General features: G+C 39.7%; 1 protein-coding gene across 2 annotated transcripts in view; it reads left to right on the forward strand.

Annotated features, from left to right (window-relative positions):
* The window catches only part of ntng2b (netrin g2b), a 78,775-nt gene extending 64,116 nt beyond the window's left edge, over nucleotides 1-14,659 (forward strand). For both annotated transcript variants that reach the window (XM_061060868.1, XM_061060869.1), the window contains 17 exons: nucleotides 489-584; nucleotides 752-856; nucleotides 938-1,054; nucleotides 1,744-1,956; nucleotides 2,168-2,239; nucleotides 2,403-2,489; nucleotides 2,643-2,732; nucleotides 2,874-2,984; nucleotides 3,136-3,237; nucleotides 4,433-4,513; nucleotides 4,870-4,941; nucleotides 5,027-5,098; nucleotides 5,580-5,717; nucleotides 7,061-7,135; nucleotides 8,879-9,046; nucleotides 11,968-12,102; nucleotides 13,376-14,659. In XM_061060868.1, coding sequence (XP_060916851.1) covers nucleotides 489-584; nucleotides 752-856; nucleotides 938-1,054; nucleotides 1,744-1,956; nucleotides 2,168-2,239; nucleotides 2,403-2,489; nucleotides 2,643-2,732; nucleotides 2,874-2,984; nucleotides 3,136-3,237; nucleotides 4,433-4,513; nucleotides 4,870-4,941; nucleotides 5,027-5,098; nucleotides 5,580-5,717; nucleotides 7,061-7,135; nucleotides 8,879-9,046; nucleotides 11,968-12,102; nucleotides 13,376-13,599 — 1,958 coding nt within the window. In that variant the 3' untranslated portion in view covers nucleotides 13,600-14,659. The remainder of the gene's footprint in view (nucleotides 1-488; nucleotides 585-751; nucleotides 857-937; nucleotides 1,055-1,743; nucleotides 1,957-2,167; nucleotides 2,240-2,402; nucleotides 2,490-2,642; nucleotides 2,733-2,873; nucleotides 2,985-3,135; nucleotides 3,238-4,432; nucleotides 4,514-4,869; nucleotides 4,942-5,026; nucleotides 5,099-5,579; nucleotides 5,718-7,060; nucleotides 7,136-8,878; nucleotides 9,047-11,967; nucleotides 12,103-13,375) is intronic.
* The last annotated feature ends 1,480 nt before the right edge of the window (nucleotides 14,660-16,139 follow it).

Below are 16,139 nucleotides of genomic sequence, written 5' to 3' on the forward strand. Positions count from 1 at the left end.
CGCAATTGCTGCAATGCAATCCAGGACCCCATTCATCATTTAAAGAAGATTTAGCGTCATGGTTATCTCTAAAAACAAACATCTGCTTTCAAGTGCAGATAACAATCTGGTCGTAGATGTTTTTCAACTCAAACCCTTTCTCGTGTGTTAAGTTGCTAGCTTGACTGCAAACATACAACAGTACATGAAAAGGGAAATCTTGGCGCTGAATAACCGCTGGCTTCACCAAAGGCTCTAAAGAATGTCCTTACGCCCAGAGACTGTATCATTTCTTATGTACAGTTTACGCAAGAAATATTGTTAGAAACATATCAAATGCAATTGATTAAGTTATAAACCGATAAGGCTAAATCTAAACTCTGTTTACCGAGACTTTAGTGAAATGGCAAAAAAAGGAAAAGATGGATATTTAAAGGGTTTTACATTTTTGTGTCAAGGAAGCCACCATTTTTTTTTTTTGTGATTTCATTCATAAATGTGTTTTTCAGTTTCCCACACATCTCAGGGGCCCGTTCATGTGACTCCTGGCCACAAAGCAACCTCGTCTGAGCATGTGCAGAAAAAGGGCGAGGAGGAGCGTAAAGGTATATCCTGAAATGTACAGTAGTGAAGGCAGTGGCTTTATGTAGTTCACCTGTAGTGAAGGGAGTATGCAGTAGTACGCTTTTTTTATTGGCAGAAAAACCTGGCATTCTGTGTTTCTAATTGTCGTCGGTTTTGCTTATGATGATTTTCGTTTGGGGTTTGTCAGCCACCCACATTTTTGAGGCGCCCCTTCATGAGCCTCCTGGTCACAAAACCTCAACTGAAAACAGGGAGGGAAGGAAGGAGGAGGACAGAGAAACTGAAAAGAAAGGTATCTCTTTTTTTGTATTGGTAGCAATAGTTTTATAAAATACTTTTGTCCAATATGTAATTGACACTAGTGGTATTTTAGTCTCCCATCATTTTGAGGGACATGGACATGGGACACTTGGTCACAAACCATCAGGGCATGGGGTGGAAAAAGAGAACGAGCAGGTTGAGGTGAAAGGAAGACAACCTGAGAAGACAGGTATGTGTTTTTTTGTATGTGGTGTAGGTCAAGTCATAGTTAGATATACTGTAGTTGACTTGTGATGTAGTAAAACATTCAGTTCATAAAATTGTATTGTGTTAAATCAGCCTTTGAAACCTGAGAACATTTTCACTATTAGTCCCTCCACTGAGGACTTCACGTTTTTATGCATATTTTTACTTTGGTTTCACCGGCTCTCATTTAATTACATCATCTTGTTTTGGCCTCTTCTTCTGCGATGATTTAAAAGCGTCTCTCTGGAGAATTAGGACCACCAGCTGTTTATCTCGAATCCCTTAAGACCTTGTATTCATATACTGCAGTCTTAGATGGTTGTTATAATACTTGATATTTGCATTCACTGGTTTTTACTTGGGGGGGAAATATGCGCATTTATTGCTTTGAAACATGACAAATAAAATATTGTCCAGGAATATTACACTTTGCCACAAATCCTTGGTTGATTTTTTTTCTACCAGACATAGACTGAAGCTCAAAGCAGGATATAGGATAAGTTAATAAAACACTAAAATGTTGATTACTGAAGGTTGGAGGCTGAATCACAGATACAGACTGCGATGCTTAGAAATAACAAGTTATAGGAAAGTATATGGAGGATGTGAAAAACGTGAACATAAACTATGTTCCCTTTGTTCATTTTGACAATGATGATTATGGTATGACAGACTCGCAAAACTTTGAGGGACACATTCATGGGACTCATGGCGCCAAAACAACAACGCCATTAGAGAAAGGGGAGGAGAAGGTTGATCCTGAGAAAGAGGAGGAGAAAGAGAAAAAGGAGGTGAAAGAAAAGGAAGAGGAGAATGACGCAAAGCAAGTGGAGAAGGAAGAAAAAGAAGTGGAGAAGGAAGAGAAGACAGAAATTATGGAGGAAGGTATATTATACATGTAGAGACAGAGAGTGTAATAATGTAATATATAATAATGTTTTTTTATATATATATATTGTAGTTTGCATTTTATGCAGATATTTAGAAGTGTAAACCAAAATTAAACTTGGCAACTCCTGAAGAAATAATGTATCTCTGGGATATTAAAAACAGAAGAAATCTGCCTTAACTTTTTATCTTAATTAATTTTTTTCAGTCTCTAATCATGTACATCAGACCCATGGCCACAAAATAACACCGGTGCACAAGGAGCAAAAAGAAGGGACAGGTATTTTTTATACTAAGTAGTAGTACTTAAGTTAATGTAGTATCGTAGTTAAGGTAGTCAAATATAAAGTTATATATATATTAGCATATTTTAAGCTTCAATAACAGAAGAAAGATAATAAAATGACCCGTGTCGTTTGTTTTGTCAATGATAACGTTTTCAGTCCAGCACCATGTTCATGAGATTCATAAGCAACTTACGTCAACCTCACCAGAGCACAGAGAGAAAAGGGAGGACGAGGAGCAAAAAGGTAAATCCTTATCCCAATGTAGTCACAGCTATCCCTTAATGTAGTTAACCTTTAGATCAATGGTGCAGAGAAACTCTCACCTTGAATTTTTCCAGAAATTACCCCTTTGAACAACAAAAATATACTATGATATATGATAATTTGGTGTTTTAGTTTCCAATAAACCTGAGGGGAACGTCCATGTGACTCATGGCCACAAGACCTCAACCGCGCACAGAGCAGAGAGAACTGCTGAGACGAAAGGTAGTTTCAGACTTTTTGTTTGAAATACGTGGTAGATTAGATCACCTTTTATTTCAGATTTGAAAAGTTGCCACCAAAAAAAGAGAAAGAAAATCATGAATATTTCAGCATACTCTATTTACAAAAAATGTTGTATGTCAGTTTCCTATACGTCTGAGGGACAGGGACATGAGAGTCAAGTCCATAAAACTTCATCCCCGTCTGAAATCATAAAGGAAATACTGGAGGAAGAAATACAAGTTGAGACTAAAGGTAATTTAGAAATGATCTTGTGGTTTTTAAAATACATGAAAAATGTGTCCTTTAAGTGTCATGACAGCCTTTGGGTCGATATGAGCTAGTTAGCCGTATCTTAATTCAGTACTAACACTACAATCAGCTTATGAGAAATATTGTTTGTCAGTTTCCCAAACGTCTGAAGGACTTGGGACTCCTGGTCGTAACACAACAACCTTATCTGAACCCGAAGGAAATGAGCCTGGAGAACAAAACCCAGAAGTGCAAGGTACATCTTACAGAAGTGTTCATGCAGTGTTTCCCCTAGGTTTACAGCTTTAGGGGGGGTGGGAGGGGTGGGACACACGCTGACACGGTGACAAAAACACTTGAAGGAATCTTGGTGTTCATGCGTTAGGCGGGCCGCCCCCCTAATATAATGGTAGGGGAAACACTGGTTCATATGTTTGTAGTTTAAAGCAACAATATGTAGGAAGTTCTGGTGTGATTTGGTGCGCTGTCATAAAAGTTCTGTTACGCCTCCCTGTTACAGACTAAATGTACTTTTTGACAATCAGAATGTCTCATAGCCTCTTTGTCGAAGCATGCAAACACGTGATAAGCCAACGATCCATGTCGACCGACAAGTTACATTATATTACTGGCATTCTACAATTCTACAATTCACTTAGCAGACGCTTTTATCCAAAGCGACGTACATCAGAGAGTAAGTACAACACTAATCCATTCATACACCGCCATCGAAGCAACGGGAGCAATGCAGGGTTAAGTGTCTTGCCCAAGGACACATCGGACATGTTGCTCAGCTGGGGATAGAACCCTCGACCTTCCGATTGAGAGGCGACAACTCTACCAACGGAGCCACAGCGGACCAGAAAAATGAATCTGCTAGTGTCTAAAGTTTACAGTTTGCAAACTGTTGGCATGTGAAGTATATTCACATTACTCACCCATCAAACAGCACCATAGCCAGGTGTCGGGCTTGCAGTCTACTGTTTCGCCAAGCTCTCACCAACGTGTAAAACCTGTCCAATCTAGTCCAATCTCGGCCACTTTCTCTTTCCCTCTTCTTAAAGTACTGAGACGGGCGAACTGGCTTCTTTTTAGCTGAAGGCCGTTGTGTGAACTAATGCTGTAAAGCCATGCATATCTTGTGAGATAACCGCAGCCCATTGCCAAAGTTACATAGTGCTGTAAACGGGTGAATGGCGCACTCTGTGGAAATGGGGTGGCTGCCTTTCTGCCTGTTGAAAGTTATTGAACTATTAAATCGACTTTAAAACTACAAAAATGGAAAACTTACATATTGTTGCTTTAATGTACTGTAGTGTAATTTACATGTAGTGATGCACAAACTTTTACCACTTTAACAGACTAAATGTTAAAAACACCCGCCTTGAAGCATAAAAATGTCAAAATGCATCCAAATGATGTCTTCTTATATTGATGTTGTTGTGTTTCAGTCCCCCCAAAACCTGAGGGACAAGTACCTGAAACTCTTGGCCACAAAAAGACAACCTCTGTGCATGGCCATGAGAGAAAAGGTATTTGATAGTGGCAACAATTTCTTTGTAGATGCAGTTGTGTTTCAGTCAATATTTAGTTGATGAACTTTCATCACAAGCTAAATTTGCCAACTCGCTGAAAAATGGGACACAAACATCAGACATGTATCTTAATTCCTCTTTCTGTTTATCTGTTCAACTGCACTGTAGCCTGTGGGTAAACTAGTGCTATAAAATCTTAATTTCGTTTCATTAGAAGTCTATTTTTAGAGACAAGGAAAAAAGGTTGGAAGGGCCGAGAAAAAATTACAAATTAGATTGCTGGGAAGGAAGCATTTTAAGTTTTCTCCTGTGTTGTTTTGCTTTTTCTGACAATGATGCTTTTGGTTTTTCAGTCTCCGACGATATTGAGAAAGATATACTTGAGAGTCATGGCATTAAAATGACACCAGGAAACGAGCACAAAGGTATCTTGTTGACATGAAGTGGCGGAAATCTTCTCATAAAATGTAGTTCATTTTTGCAATGTCAGTGATGATTGTGGTGTTTCAGTCCATCATGTTGTGCAACATGGGAGTCCTGGTCACAGAATCCCATCTGGGCACGGGGATGCTGAAAAGAGAGGTATCTCTTACAATGGCTGTATGGTCTTGTAAAGTACAGTAAATATACTCTAGATAACATGTTGTGTCGTGAATAGGGTAGAGATAAAGTCTTTCTTGGCAACGCACAGTGAAAAACCCAAAGGGTATCTAAATGTATCTTTAACAACAGGAATACCTGTCAGTCAACATATGCTGTATAGGCTCAATCTTAGTATTCTACCAACAGTACAGTAGCACCATATTTGTTTGAATGACAACGAATTTGTCTTGCCTGATCAACTTTCAACAACTTAAACTCAACACATCTTTCAGAACATTTCACATAGCTTTAATACTCATTACATTAGGATACATTGGAATATGTGAATTAGATCAATGTAAGCATTGGTGTCTCACCATCCATGGATGTTGTTGTCTTGTTAGGTTAGTAGTTGGGTAAAAAAAAGATTATCTGCACATCATCGATACAGATTGATTTGCGAGTTGTTGCTTCTCTCTAGTGCACCTGCACCACCACATCCACTACCATCACAGAGTGAATTTACTTGAATTGGATGGAGGTCATCATGAGTTGAATCGGACATTTGTAAAGAAGGAGGAAGAAGAGAAAGAGGAGAAAGAAGACGATAACAAGCAAGGTAGAGTTTGGTATAATAGCCAGGTGATTCATAACTGGTTGCACATCGGGACCAAAAGTTCATCAGCATGAGGTTAATAGTTAACACAGTATTGCATTTATAGCTCCACTTAATGTGGTAATTTGAATCCTTGTGAGCCCACAGACGAGTCATCAATTGCATGGTTCATTCTTCAAACTCACGTTCTATTATTCCCTTAATTCACCTAAGGCTCTAAAGTACAATAGGTCGATATACTTCTATTGAGAGAGTCTTCAATTTAAATCCACTTTTTAAGTGCATTCAGAGGTAGTATGTGAGTCACAAAATGTACACTGTTCATATCAGAATGCCATCTTATTTCCAGACGAAGTCCCATCCTGCTTTCAGTTTTGGGGTTGATTTCGTTTTTGGGATTCAACCATTTTTATAGCTTGCTCTTGCCTTCCCAAATGCAAATGTTGTACAAAAGCCTGTTCCCTCGTGTCACTTTTTGTCTTTGGCTTAAGGGCACCAAAGACTATTGTGGTGGTACAGGGCTGTGTGTGGAGTCTAGCTAAGTGGGACTATCTTAAGAATCACTTTCCCACAGTCATTTTTGGTAACAGTTTTTAAAAACATTTTGAATTAGGAAGAATACTTTCTCAGCAGGATGGATAAATCACAGTTCACAAGCTTTGGACTGCAACTCAAAATCGGTTTTGGCCCTAAGTTTGCCCAGTTCCTGTGGATTTGTAGATGTTTGAGCTTTTATAGTTTCTACACCACTTTAAGGCCTTTTTTCCATGGTGGGATAAAAATTGAGGCTGATGGTTAACCTTGAAAAAGAAAGCTCGAAAGCTCGAGAAGAAATATTGATCATACCAGATTTCCCATGTAGTTGACCGACAGTGGTTTCCCAGGATGAGAATGACCGTTCTATTTACACTTTTTTGAGTATTTTGAAGAGAATGTGGAATAATCTTGAAACCTTTTTTTAAATCATGCCACCCAGTCCAAGATATAAATAATGAATCTAATAATGAGCAGTCAGGGTAGACTTGAAAACACTGAGTTCAGTTCAGCATATTAGTAGTTCTTGTCAAAGACCTTGAGTTTGACTTTTGGATTCTTTCCAACCAGTTAAGAAACACTGCACTAGCTGAAGATTATGTCAGCTTTACAGAACAAAGCAACCCCCTTCTGTCAGGTAGAATCTAGTGGGAATCCTCCCCATCTAATTTATACAACCCCTCTGTAGTCCTGATAGTAACCTATAGACTACACCTGCTCCAGCTGTGTGAAGGTAAGGTTCTGTAGACATCTGTAGCATGATGAAAGATGTGGTTGACAAGTCTTAAACAAGGATTCCTTCATCCCTCAAGGGCTTCTGAAGTACTTGACCTCAGGAGAGCCTCAGGCCAGACAGTTGTTTGGGCTCATATACGATGATTTCAAAGGTAAGAGACCAAAATGAGCAGCATGCAGTCTAAAGATACCAGCAGGAGACTTGAGCTTAGCTAAATCCTTTTGGATTCTTTGCTTCAGATCAGTGGATTTTAAGCTCTTTCTGTCATTTGGATGATGTTTGTAGAGTGGAAACCTGTGGAAAAATTCCTTTCATTGCATGTTTTTCATTCCTTCCCAATGCATCTGTCACTCTTTGGTGGTTTTTGTGTCTTTATGTTCATGATTAAGGTAAGTGTGCTTTAAATTCATATTTAACCATCAAACAATTGCCTACCTTGACATAGTTGTTTATACTGATTTTAAAGAGGAAGCTTGTTAGCAGAATATTATTTTTTTTCTTTCCACCTCTCAGACACTTGAATGCACACGGCTCTTTCTGTCGGTCACTGTTAACAATTCACAATTGATAAACACCAATAAAGCAGCATCTTGACTCGTAACGTTAATTTGTGGAACAATGTCCCATTGCCTCTTCTAGTCGGTAGAGTAATTGGCCATTTATATTTAATTAGGCACTTCTTCCCTCTCTGCTAGCACACTTCCCTCAGTGCTGAGAGAGGCACTTTATGGGACTCCTCGTGCTGGCTTCCTTTAAACCTGCTCATTAATATTTCAGCTGGCATCATCAACCAAACAATAATAAAATAATAATGTGACGGCTGATTAAACAGCTAAACTCCGACTTTTTAATGTGCATTTAAATGTGTATTTGCATAAACATGCCTGGTAAACGCCTCTTTAGAGGACAGTGATGCCTTGCAGCGCACTATTGCAGCCAACTTCTAAAGCTTAATAAAACCTTAATTAGGTACCAAGCCGCACCGAGATAAATGTAGCAAGAAAGTGGGGCAACACCCCTCCATCTCTCGCTACACCCCTTTGCAAAATGAAGATCATACGGAAAATTACAACATTTCTCTCACTGTGAGGAAATAATAAAAGAGAGGTGTTGCAGCATTCTCCACAGCAGTTTTTTTTTTTTTTTGGCTTTGGTTTTAGGGTGTAAAATTTGGAAGAGGGCTTAATTTGTCAAGCGTACGAGCGTGCAATCAAATCCTCTCGGATAATTCAGGAAATACAAAGACAAAATTGAATTAAGAGCTGCAATTGTGCAGGGTTTTACGAACACAAGACTGTGGGAAATGAGGAAGAGATGGCGTAAAAGAGAGTAGAGGCAACGGAAGGTTAAGCAGGGTCACAGTGATTCCGTGGCACCAGGTGCAGTCAGAAAACGTTTACTATACCGTAGCACTCACCTCAAACTCCCTCGGTTATGATTCTGTAGCTTATAATCTACTCATCCGGTAATGCAGTGAAATTCCCAGACACAATTAACATGCCTGTACTCACACGCCTGTTCACATACACACAAACAGGCACACACACACACACACACAGGATAGTGGAATTCCCATCAGTAATCAGTGCAGCCCAGCGAAGCAGACTCAGCAACTGTGAGTGTAGGAATGGGGAGGGAGTGGTTTGTCTTTATTGAACCAATATAGAGTCAGAAAGGCGAGTCATAAAATCCGTTCAGAGTCATTCATTTGTGCACTGACATCTGAAACTGAAACTTCCAGATGTATCTGCTAGTGCGGGTCGTTAATCATTTCCTGCTGTCACTGAGGAATCCTGGGAGAATCCTTAAACAAATCCGATTCAGAGTTCTAACGTATTGACTTCAACTCTTAACAGGCCTCCCCTAGAATCTAAAATCTGTCTTTTTCTTTTAGACTGTGAGTGCTACGGCCACTCCAACCGCTGCAGCTACATCGACTACCTGAACATCGTCACGTGCGTCAGCTGCAAGCACAACACCAGGGGCCAGAACTGCCAACACTGCAGGCTGGGATACTTCCGCAACGCCTCTGCCGAGCTGGATGATGAGGGCGTCTGCATCGGTCAGTGTGCAGGAGAAGTGTGGAGAGTGGTGGGGGCAGAGAGAGTGCATGGAGGGGGGACAGTGTGTGTGTGTGTGTGTGTGTGTGTGTGTGTGTGTGTGTGTGTGTGTGTGTGTGTGTGTGTGTGAGAGGATGCAGGTGGGGTTTGTGTTGAGTGAGTGAATATCTGGGAAGAAGATACTTTAGGTCTTGTTGTTTTTAAAATTCCAAAAGCAGTCTCCATTGACACAGACTTAGTTTTTTCCAAGTGAATGTGCCAGAAGAATATAGCGTAGAAAAGACTTGCAAAAAAAAAAAAAAAAAACTTTTTTCATTGAATATTCTTTCAACCATGCTGCTCTAAAACTTCTATGAAACATTGTGTTGTGTTGGCTCCAGCAAACAGAAATAGAAAACAAACAGTGACTTAGATTATAAAGCAGATTCAGGTTGAGGGTTTTTCCCCACATCAGCTGAACAGCGGAGGAATTGTAGTTCCTTCTATTTATTCCTTGTTACAGTACAACAAGGGAACAACAAGTAAATGGGTATATTTAGATACATGTTCAAAAAAAGCTTTAAATCTGTTTTAATCTATATTATTATAAACAAGACCCTCAAAGAGACCGATTTTGAGCACTACAACACTATTATTAGGTAAATTTCTCTTTGGATGCTCACCTGGGACACTTTACTGCTATCTTCATCTCAGTTTGTTTCAGGGATGGTCATTTCATTGAAACTCCAAAAGGCTAACAGAATTAGTATCACAATAACTGTAGTTTGAACTCAAGAAACAATCCATTTTCCTTCACAATTTTAAAGAATAACAGCCTTTACAATCTTTGAGTAAAAGAGATCGTTGCTCAAGTTAAGAGATGCTGAATTATTTTTTTAGTATCTCTACAGTCTGTAACACCACATGCCTATTCAATCATTCAAAAATCAAGACCCAACTCCAGCAGGTTTTTAGGGCTTCTTGTCAAAATTATGGACCAAAGGAGAGCGTGACACAACGCCCATCTGACTCCCCTGATCTGTCAGCATCATCACATTGCTTTTCCACTTCATTGTCCTTATTCTTGGGGTATGTACTTTAAGTATAAAAAGGTTTAAAAGTCCTGCACAGCTTGCCTTGTATACCCTCAAGCACCCTCAGAGCTGAAATTCAACACTTATAAACCCTCATTTCTTATCCAGTATTCAAGTGTTCAGAGCCAAGACAAAAACAAACATTCAACAGTTTTTCTAGATGTACTGTGTGTAAATACTCGTGCATCTTTTGGACAGTAACACACTATTTTATGTAAAGTCTTTGCTCTTTTTAAACTCAGTCTTAATAAGGTCAAACCATAATAAGAGGTCACTCTGTTTGCACATCCGTGGAGCCAAAATCTGGTGTTGATTTGGATCCATCTGTAGGTGGACTGCAGGGGGTCGGAGGGTAAAAACTCACAGTGGTTGTGGCGCACACAGGGCCAGGCCTTGGAGTCAGCACAAATAAGGCCCCATTAGCTCCTCTGCCAGAATCCTGGTACATGGAGCATGGCAAAAGAAATCAGATCACACCAGCTCCTCCCAAACACTAAAGCATCTGCTGCACACACAGTCTACACAGATACACATCCGCCATAGACACGGACATTCATTGGCTCACATGCAAGAGTCAGTATTAATGCACATGACCCACAAACACAAACAGCCATCTGCATTGCTGTGGTTGTGTAATCTGGACCTCTTGGCTTGTTAGATTTGATTAATATTCAATGATAAGTTTCATAGAAAATTCTCTATTTTGGATTTTTGTTCAAGTAGACGATATCAGCTTACAACAAAATCAAGAAAAAGCATCGGTCGATCATCTGCTGGCAGACGATATGCAGCACTGCAATTTATTTTTGCCCCTAGATGGGACGGGGATCTGCAACCAGCTATCGCTGATTAGTCAGCTTCCTTATTATATTTATTGGTAATGATCATTCCTGGAAGAAATGAGAGAAATTGATGTAATAACAAATTGCGATAGTTTAGAGTCATCTTGTGTAAAAGGAGGTGAACCCTAGAGAGGTAAACCTTTTTTTTTAACTGCTTTGACATTAAGCTCAGTATTAATTTAAGATTTTAATTGGACAAACAGATGTTTGAGCATGTCATCAACAAGCTACTGTGATTGGATGTTTGTGTTGTTTGAAAGGCTGTGTAAATTATAAGACTCCAACATACTGCATTTCTATTCGTTTAATTATGCAGCACAACAAAAACACTTCTGCGTCTCCCTCGACTGCAAAAGGCACCACCACGTTCCCTTCACTTCTTCTACCTGCCTTTGAAAGCATATATACTGCCATCAAAAGAGCCTGAATTCCTTTTAAGATAGGATTAGTTTCCCAAACAACGTCTAATATATGTATTGTGCTTTCTGACACCTGTCATTTCATTTGACTGTTTAACTGATACTTCAAACAGATCGAGGGTTTAGGAAAAGACTCAGTGTTTTGTGACTTGACAAATGATGTTGGAGCTATATAAATAGTTGTGAGCCGGCAAAATAAAAAGTGTGCCGTAAATTACAACAGTTTTTAGTTCACACAGCATCACATAAGTACGATATTCTGTTAGTTTCAATTATTTGAAAAAACTTAGATTAACTAAGATTGAACTAAAATAAGAGAATAATAATAAGTCCTTCTGAAAAGGACCAAATGTCTTATCTGAACTTGTGTAGCATCGTGGCACATCTCTATACTTTGAAAAAACTCCACCTCTACTTGCACACTCCTGTAGTCCTTAGAGGTCTCAGTACCAAAGCATAGCTGTGGTCAAATGCAGATACCTCCAACGGGCTCAAGTCACATCTAGATCAAATCCCTCGCAAAATTAGAAGAGGCTGTAATTCCTAAATGACTCCTTCTCTACTTCATCTACCTCCCCACTTCTTTCAGAGTGCAACTGCAACCAGATGGGTTCCGTCCATGACCGCTGTAACGGCACAGGCTTCTGCCAGTGTAAAGACGGAGCCACGGGGGCCAAATGTGACGACTGTCTGCCCGGGTACTACTGGAAACAAGGCTGTTACTGTGAGTCCTGAAACACCATGTTTTGTCAAATTTAGGGTTCTCGTACCTCAGGAGTACTGTAGTGAACAGATATTATCTGCCAGAAAATATATTTCAAAGCTCGTACATTTAAAAGAAAAAAGTTGACCCACCAGTAGAGTAGGAGATCTTTTCTTTTAGTAAGTTCATGGAACAAATGTATAAATAAATACACCTTGTAGCCTTTTAGGACCTTTACGAGTGGACTGTGCCACTTAGCTTGTGCATCACCCTGATGTTTTTTCTTTACCCCCCCATGGGAATAGATCATGTACCTCATTAGCAGCATCAGCTGCTCTTTTAATTGATGACCCTGTCACTGCTTAACCCCATTACAGGGAATCGTCTTCCTCCACCATCTAGCATCGAGTCAGGGGGCCTCACATAGTCTCACATAGACCCTCTCCAACTACACACACACACACACACACACACACACAAACACATTGGAGCGCCTTGCTTTTTAGCCAGGGGTTTATTTATCACAATATGGGGACATAAATTGTTGCACAATATGTTAAATATTTGACATCTTACTCCAAATACAGCAAAGCCAATTATCCAGAGTGATAAAAAAAAAAACTAGTTGGGGTGTGTAATTATTTCTTGTCACAGAAGGCTGATGCTTTTTTTTTTTCTGTTAGTAGATTTTTGGGTCAAGTATCTTTTTGCATTGCAGCTTGCTCTATAATGACTTTTAAAGTGTAATTATGTTATATACTCCTCTAATCATGACCTAACAAATACACACATGCAGTGTATTTTCTGCTGCGTCTGGGACAATGATTCTGACTTGATCCTGAGAAAGTGCAGGCTCTAAGAAAACAGAGTGAGAAAAGGGCTGAAAAAACAAAAAAAGGCAGGTGTTACCTGTTGTCTTCCCTAAGGCAAAGACTGGAGAATTTATCTTGCCTCTTTCCTTCCTCCTGCTTCCCTTTTCCACTTTGTTCTTTTTGCCCTGAATTCTTCCCCTCCCTCTGTATCTCTGTTTCCCCCTCATGCCTCTTACATTGCCCCTCCTGATCCTCCCCACCTGTCTTCCTTTTTCCTACACATCTTTGTCGTCTTTGTGCACTTTACTCCCCCACTCTCCTTTTACCGCCTGTCACTCCGTCACTTTGCTGTGCCCTCTTTATTCCCAACTCCTCTCTCGTGTTCTCCTTACCTCTGCAATTCCCTCACACTCCCTTTTTTTTTTCCCCCCCTCTACTTTTCCCTTTGCTGTTTCTCTGTCTGCTTTCATCTCCGCTCACAGCGAACGTCTGCGATGAGGAGATGCTCCTGTGCCAGAACGGAGGAACTTGCTACCAGAACCAGAAGTGCATCTGTCCTCCAGAGTTTAAGGGGGTACTGTGCCAACAGCCCCGCTGCGAGGCGGGCAAAGACTGCAACGCCGCCTCTTCCCTGCATCCCCCCACGGCCAACCTGCTGCTCTGCACTCTGCTAGCCCACCTGCTGGCCACGTTAACGCCCCACTGAGCCACACACGCACACAACAACAAAAAAAAATAAATCCCCTCTGACCACGGGGTGTGTGCGTGTGTGTGTACGTGAGCGGGATGGGGCCGCCAAAGTCATGGACCCCGACGAAACAGACACCGCTGCACTCGCAAGAAAAAGAAGAAAAAAAAAAACCAAACACACTCACACTAACTAGCCCAAGCCTCCTTTTCAAAACACACACACACAAACACACACACACCTCACAGGACTGTTACAATAACCAGTGTGTGCTCAGGTGCAAGAAGGGACAAACTGGAAAAAAAAAAGAAAAGAGTGACCTCAGAGAAAAGAGATGCAGGCATAAGGGGGAAAAAAAAAAATCATACCAACCACTGTTCCCTTTATTCCTGAGCTGGAGCAATGTGCATCAAACCAAAAAGCATAAAGAAAACACTTAAATCACCACTGTTTCACTTCAAAGGGAATGGCTGTTGTTAATCACAAGGACCTTTTATCTTTTTCGTTCTTCTTGGTTAAGTTACAGATCTTGCCTCCGTTAAGACAGACAGCCGACGTGTGTGTGTGTGTGTGTGGACGGTTTAAGACATGTCAACACGACGGACGGACTGACGGGTCGGGAGGCGAGATTTTGATCCTGCTGCTGAGGCCTACATATATTAACCAGGTTTCATTTCTTCTCTAAAGATGAGACTTGATTTGACATTTATTCTACTTCTGCTGCATTCTTTTCTTTTTCTTTTCTTTTTCTTATATCTTCAGTCATTGTATCTAATGTGCCCACTAACAGTCGCTGAGATTATACGTACTATATAATATCCAGAGGGATTGCAGATTATAAAAAAATTAGTCACTGTTATGGTTGTTATAGGAATGAGTGATTGTTGCCACACTTAGCGAGATTTAATCTTCACACAGTATTCAGGAAAGCAGAATTTATCAGAATTTAACTTATCAGAAGCCTAAAAAGTGAGAGAGAAAAGATATCATCCACGTATCAATATTATATGACATTATTTGAATATTTTTTGTAGAAATTATTTTTGTTTGGAGTTACAATAAATTATATAAAACAAGATTTAAAACTATTCCAAATGAGCATTTTATTACACTGAGTGTAAACCCTGCAGTAAATATGACTGTTATTTGCCTTCGTGCTTGTACTTTTTTTTTTTTTATTCAATCAAATGTTCATGATGTTGAAGTCTTTCTTTTCCAGTGGGGTGAAGAAAAAGCAAGATGAGACAAGAAAGTCCTTTCAGTTTGGACATTGTGTTAAATGCTCATGAATGCACACAGAGTCTGTCTGACAATCACAAGCACTGCTTTCATGTCAAAAGAATATAAATTATTTTATTCTGATAAAAGTTGCAAAGGGTTTTTATATGCGAGTGACTACGCAAATTAAAAACATATTTTTCCTCTACCCTAACAATGCATATAGAAGGGGCGGGGCTTGGCAAAGTATTATATTTGTGATTATAGTAAAAATGTATTTTAATAATAATGATAAACATTTGAAGACCACTAGCCTGTCAAAGGACTTCTCACAGAAGTACAAAGAAACAACAAGCCAGCCTGAAGTTTTTGAATTGCAGTTTTCAAGTTTTCAAATAGTTTCGGACTGTTTTAGGTCACCTCATCGTCATATTTTAGATCTTGGTTTTCTTCAACTATATAAGTTAACCTCATTAATTATTATTTTACATCTGGATGTTAGGAGATGGCAAATTGAGCTAAAGTTAGCAGTGGCTCAGCTTGCAGCCCCTGACACCTGCTAATATAACCTGATTTACAAAGTGAAGCTGCTTTCAATGCTATAAGCCGTTTGAGTTACTGGGTGTGTTGGTTTAGGAGAGGAGGAAACCTCTGCAGTTGATTTGGCCCCCAGTAAAAAGGTATAATGATTACTATTATTTGTGGCTGTAAAACAAACAATTGCAATGAATCGCTGAATTGAAGTAAATTAAAATAGATAAAGGGAAGAGTGAAGAAATGCCATTTTGACGTCACTTTGTGCATATTACTTTTCACCTGTCAACTGAGCTGTCTTGAGAGTTTTTTAAAGAAAAATGTGCCATCCAAAGGCGCAGTGGTGTCGACATTTGATATCACCGTGGAAACAGGAAGGACTCAACGGTGAATAACCAAAGGTGCTCCTAAAGGGACAAAGTAACAATCGATTAAGGTGATTAAGAGAATTGAAGGTGTTCATTTCAGACCTCAATGGCATTACGATTAATGCATTAAAGCTGACACCCCTACTATTATTATTATTGGTGATCGTATTTGTTGCCATATCACGCAGCTCTTACATAAAAGTGATAAGTGACCTTCTAGAGAGACTCTCTCTGAAGCAATATTGGCAATCTTTGACTCTCCTTGAATTCACTGATCTCTTTGAAAGGCTTTTCCATTGACTTGTCCTTCAGGTTTTATTTTTTCCCCTACAAAACTACATTAACATTATTTTACTGAGAAATGTTCTGTTGCTGAGTCAGCCCAGGTACACAGTGGATAAAGAGACATGAATGCTGCATTACAACAGGATACATCAA

The sequence above is a fragment of the Labrus mixtus genome, chromosome 17 (genome assembly GCF_963584025.1).
Source record: "Labrus mixtus chromosome 17, fLabMix1.1, whole genome shotgun sequence".
Classification (NCBI taxonomy): domain Eukaryota; kingdom Metazoa; phylum Chordata; class Actinopteri; order Labriformes; family Labridae; genus Labrus; species Labrus mixtus.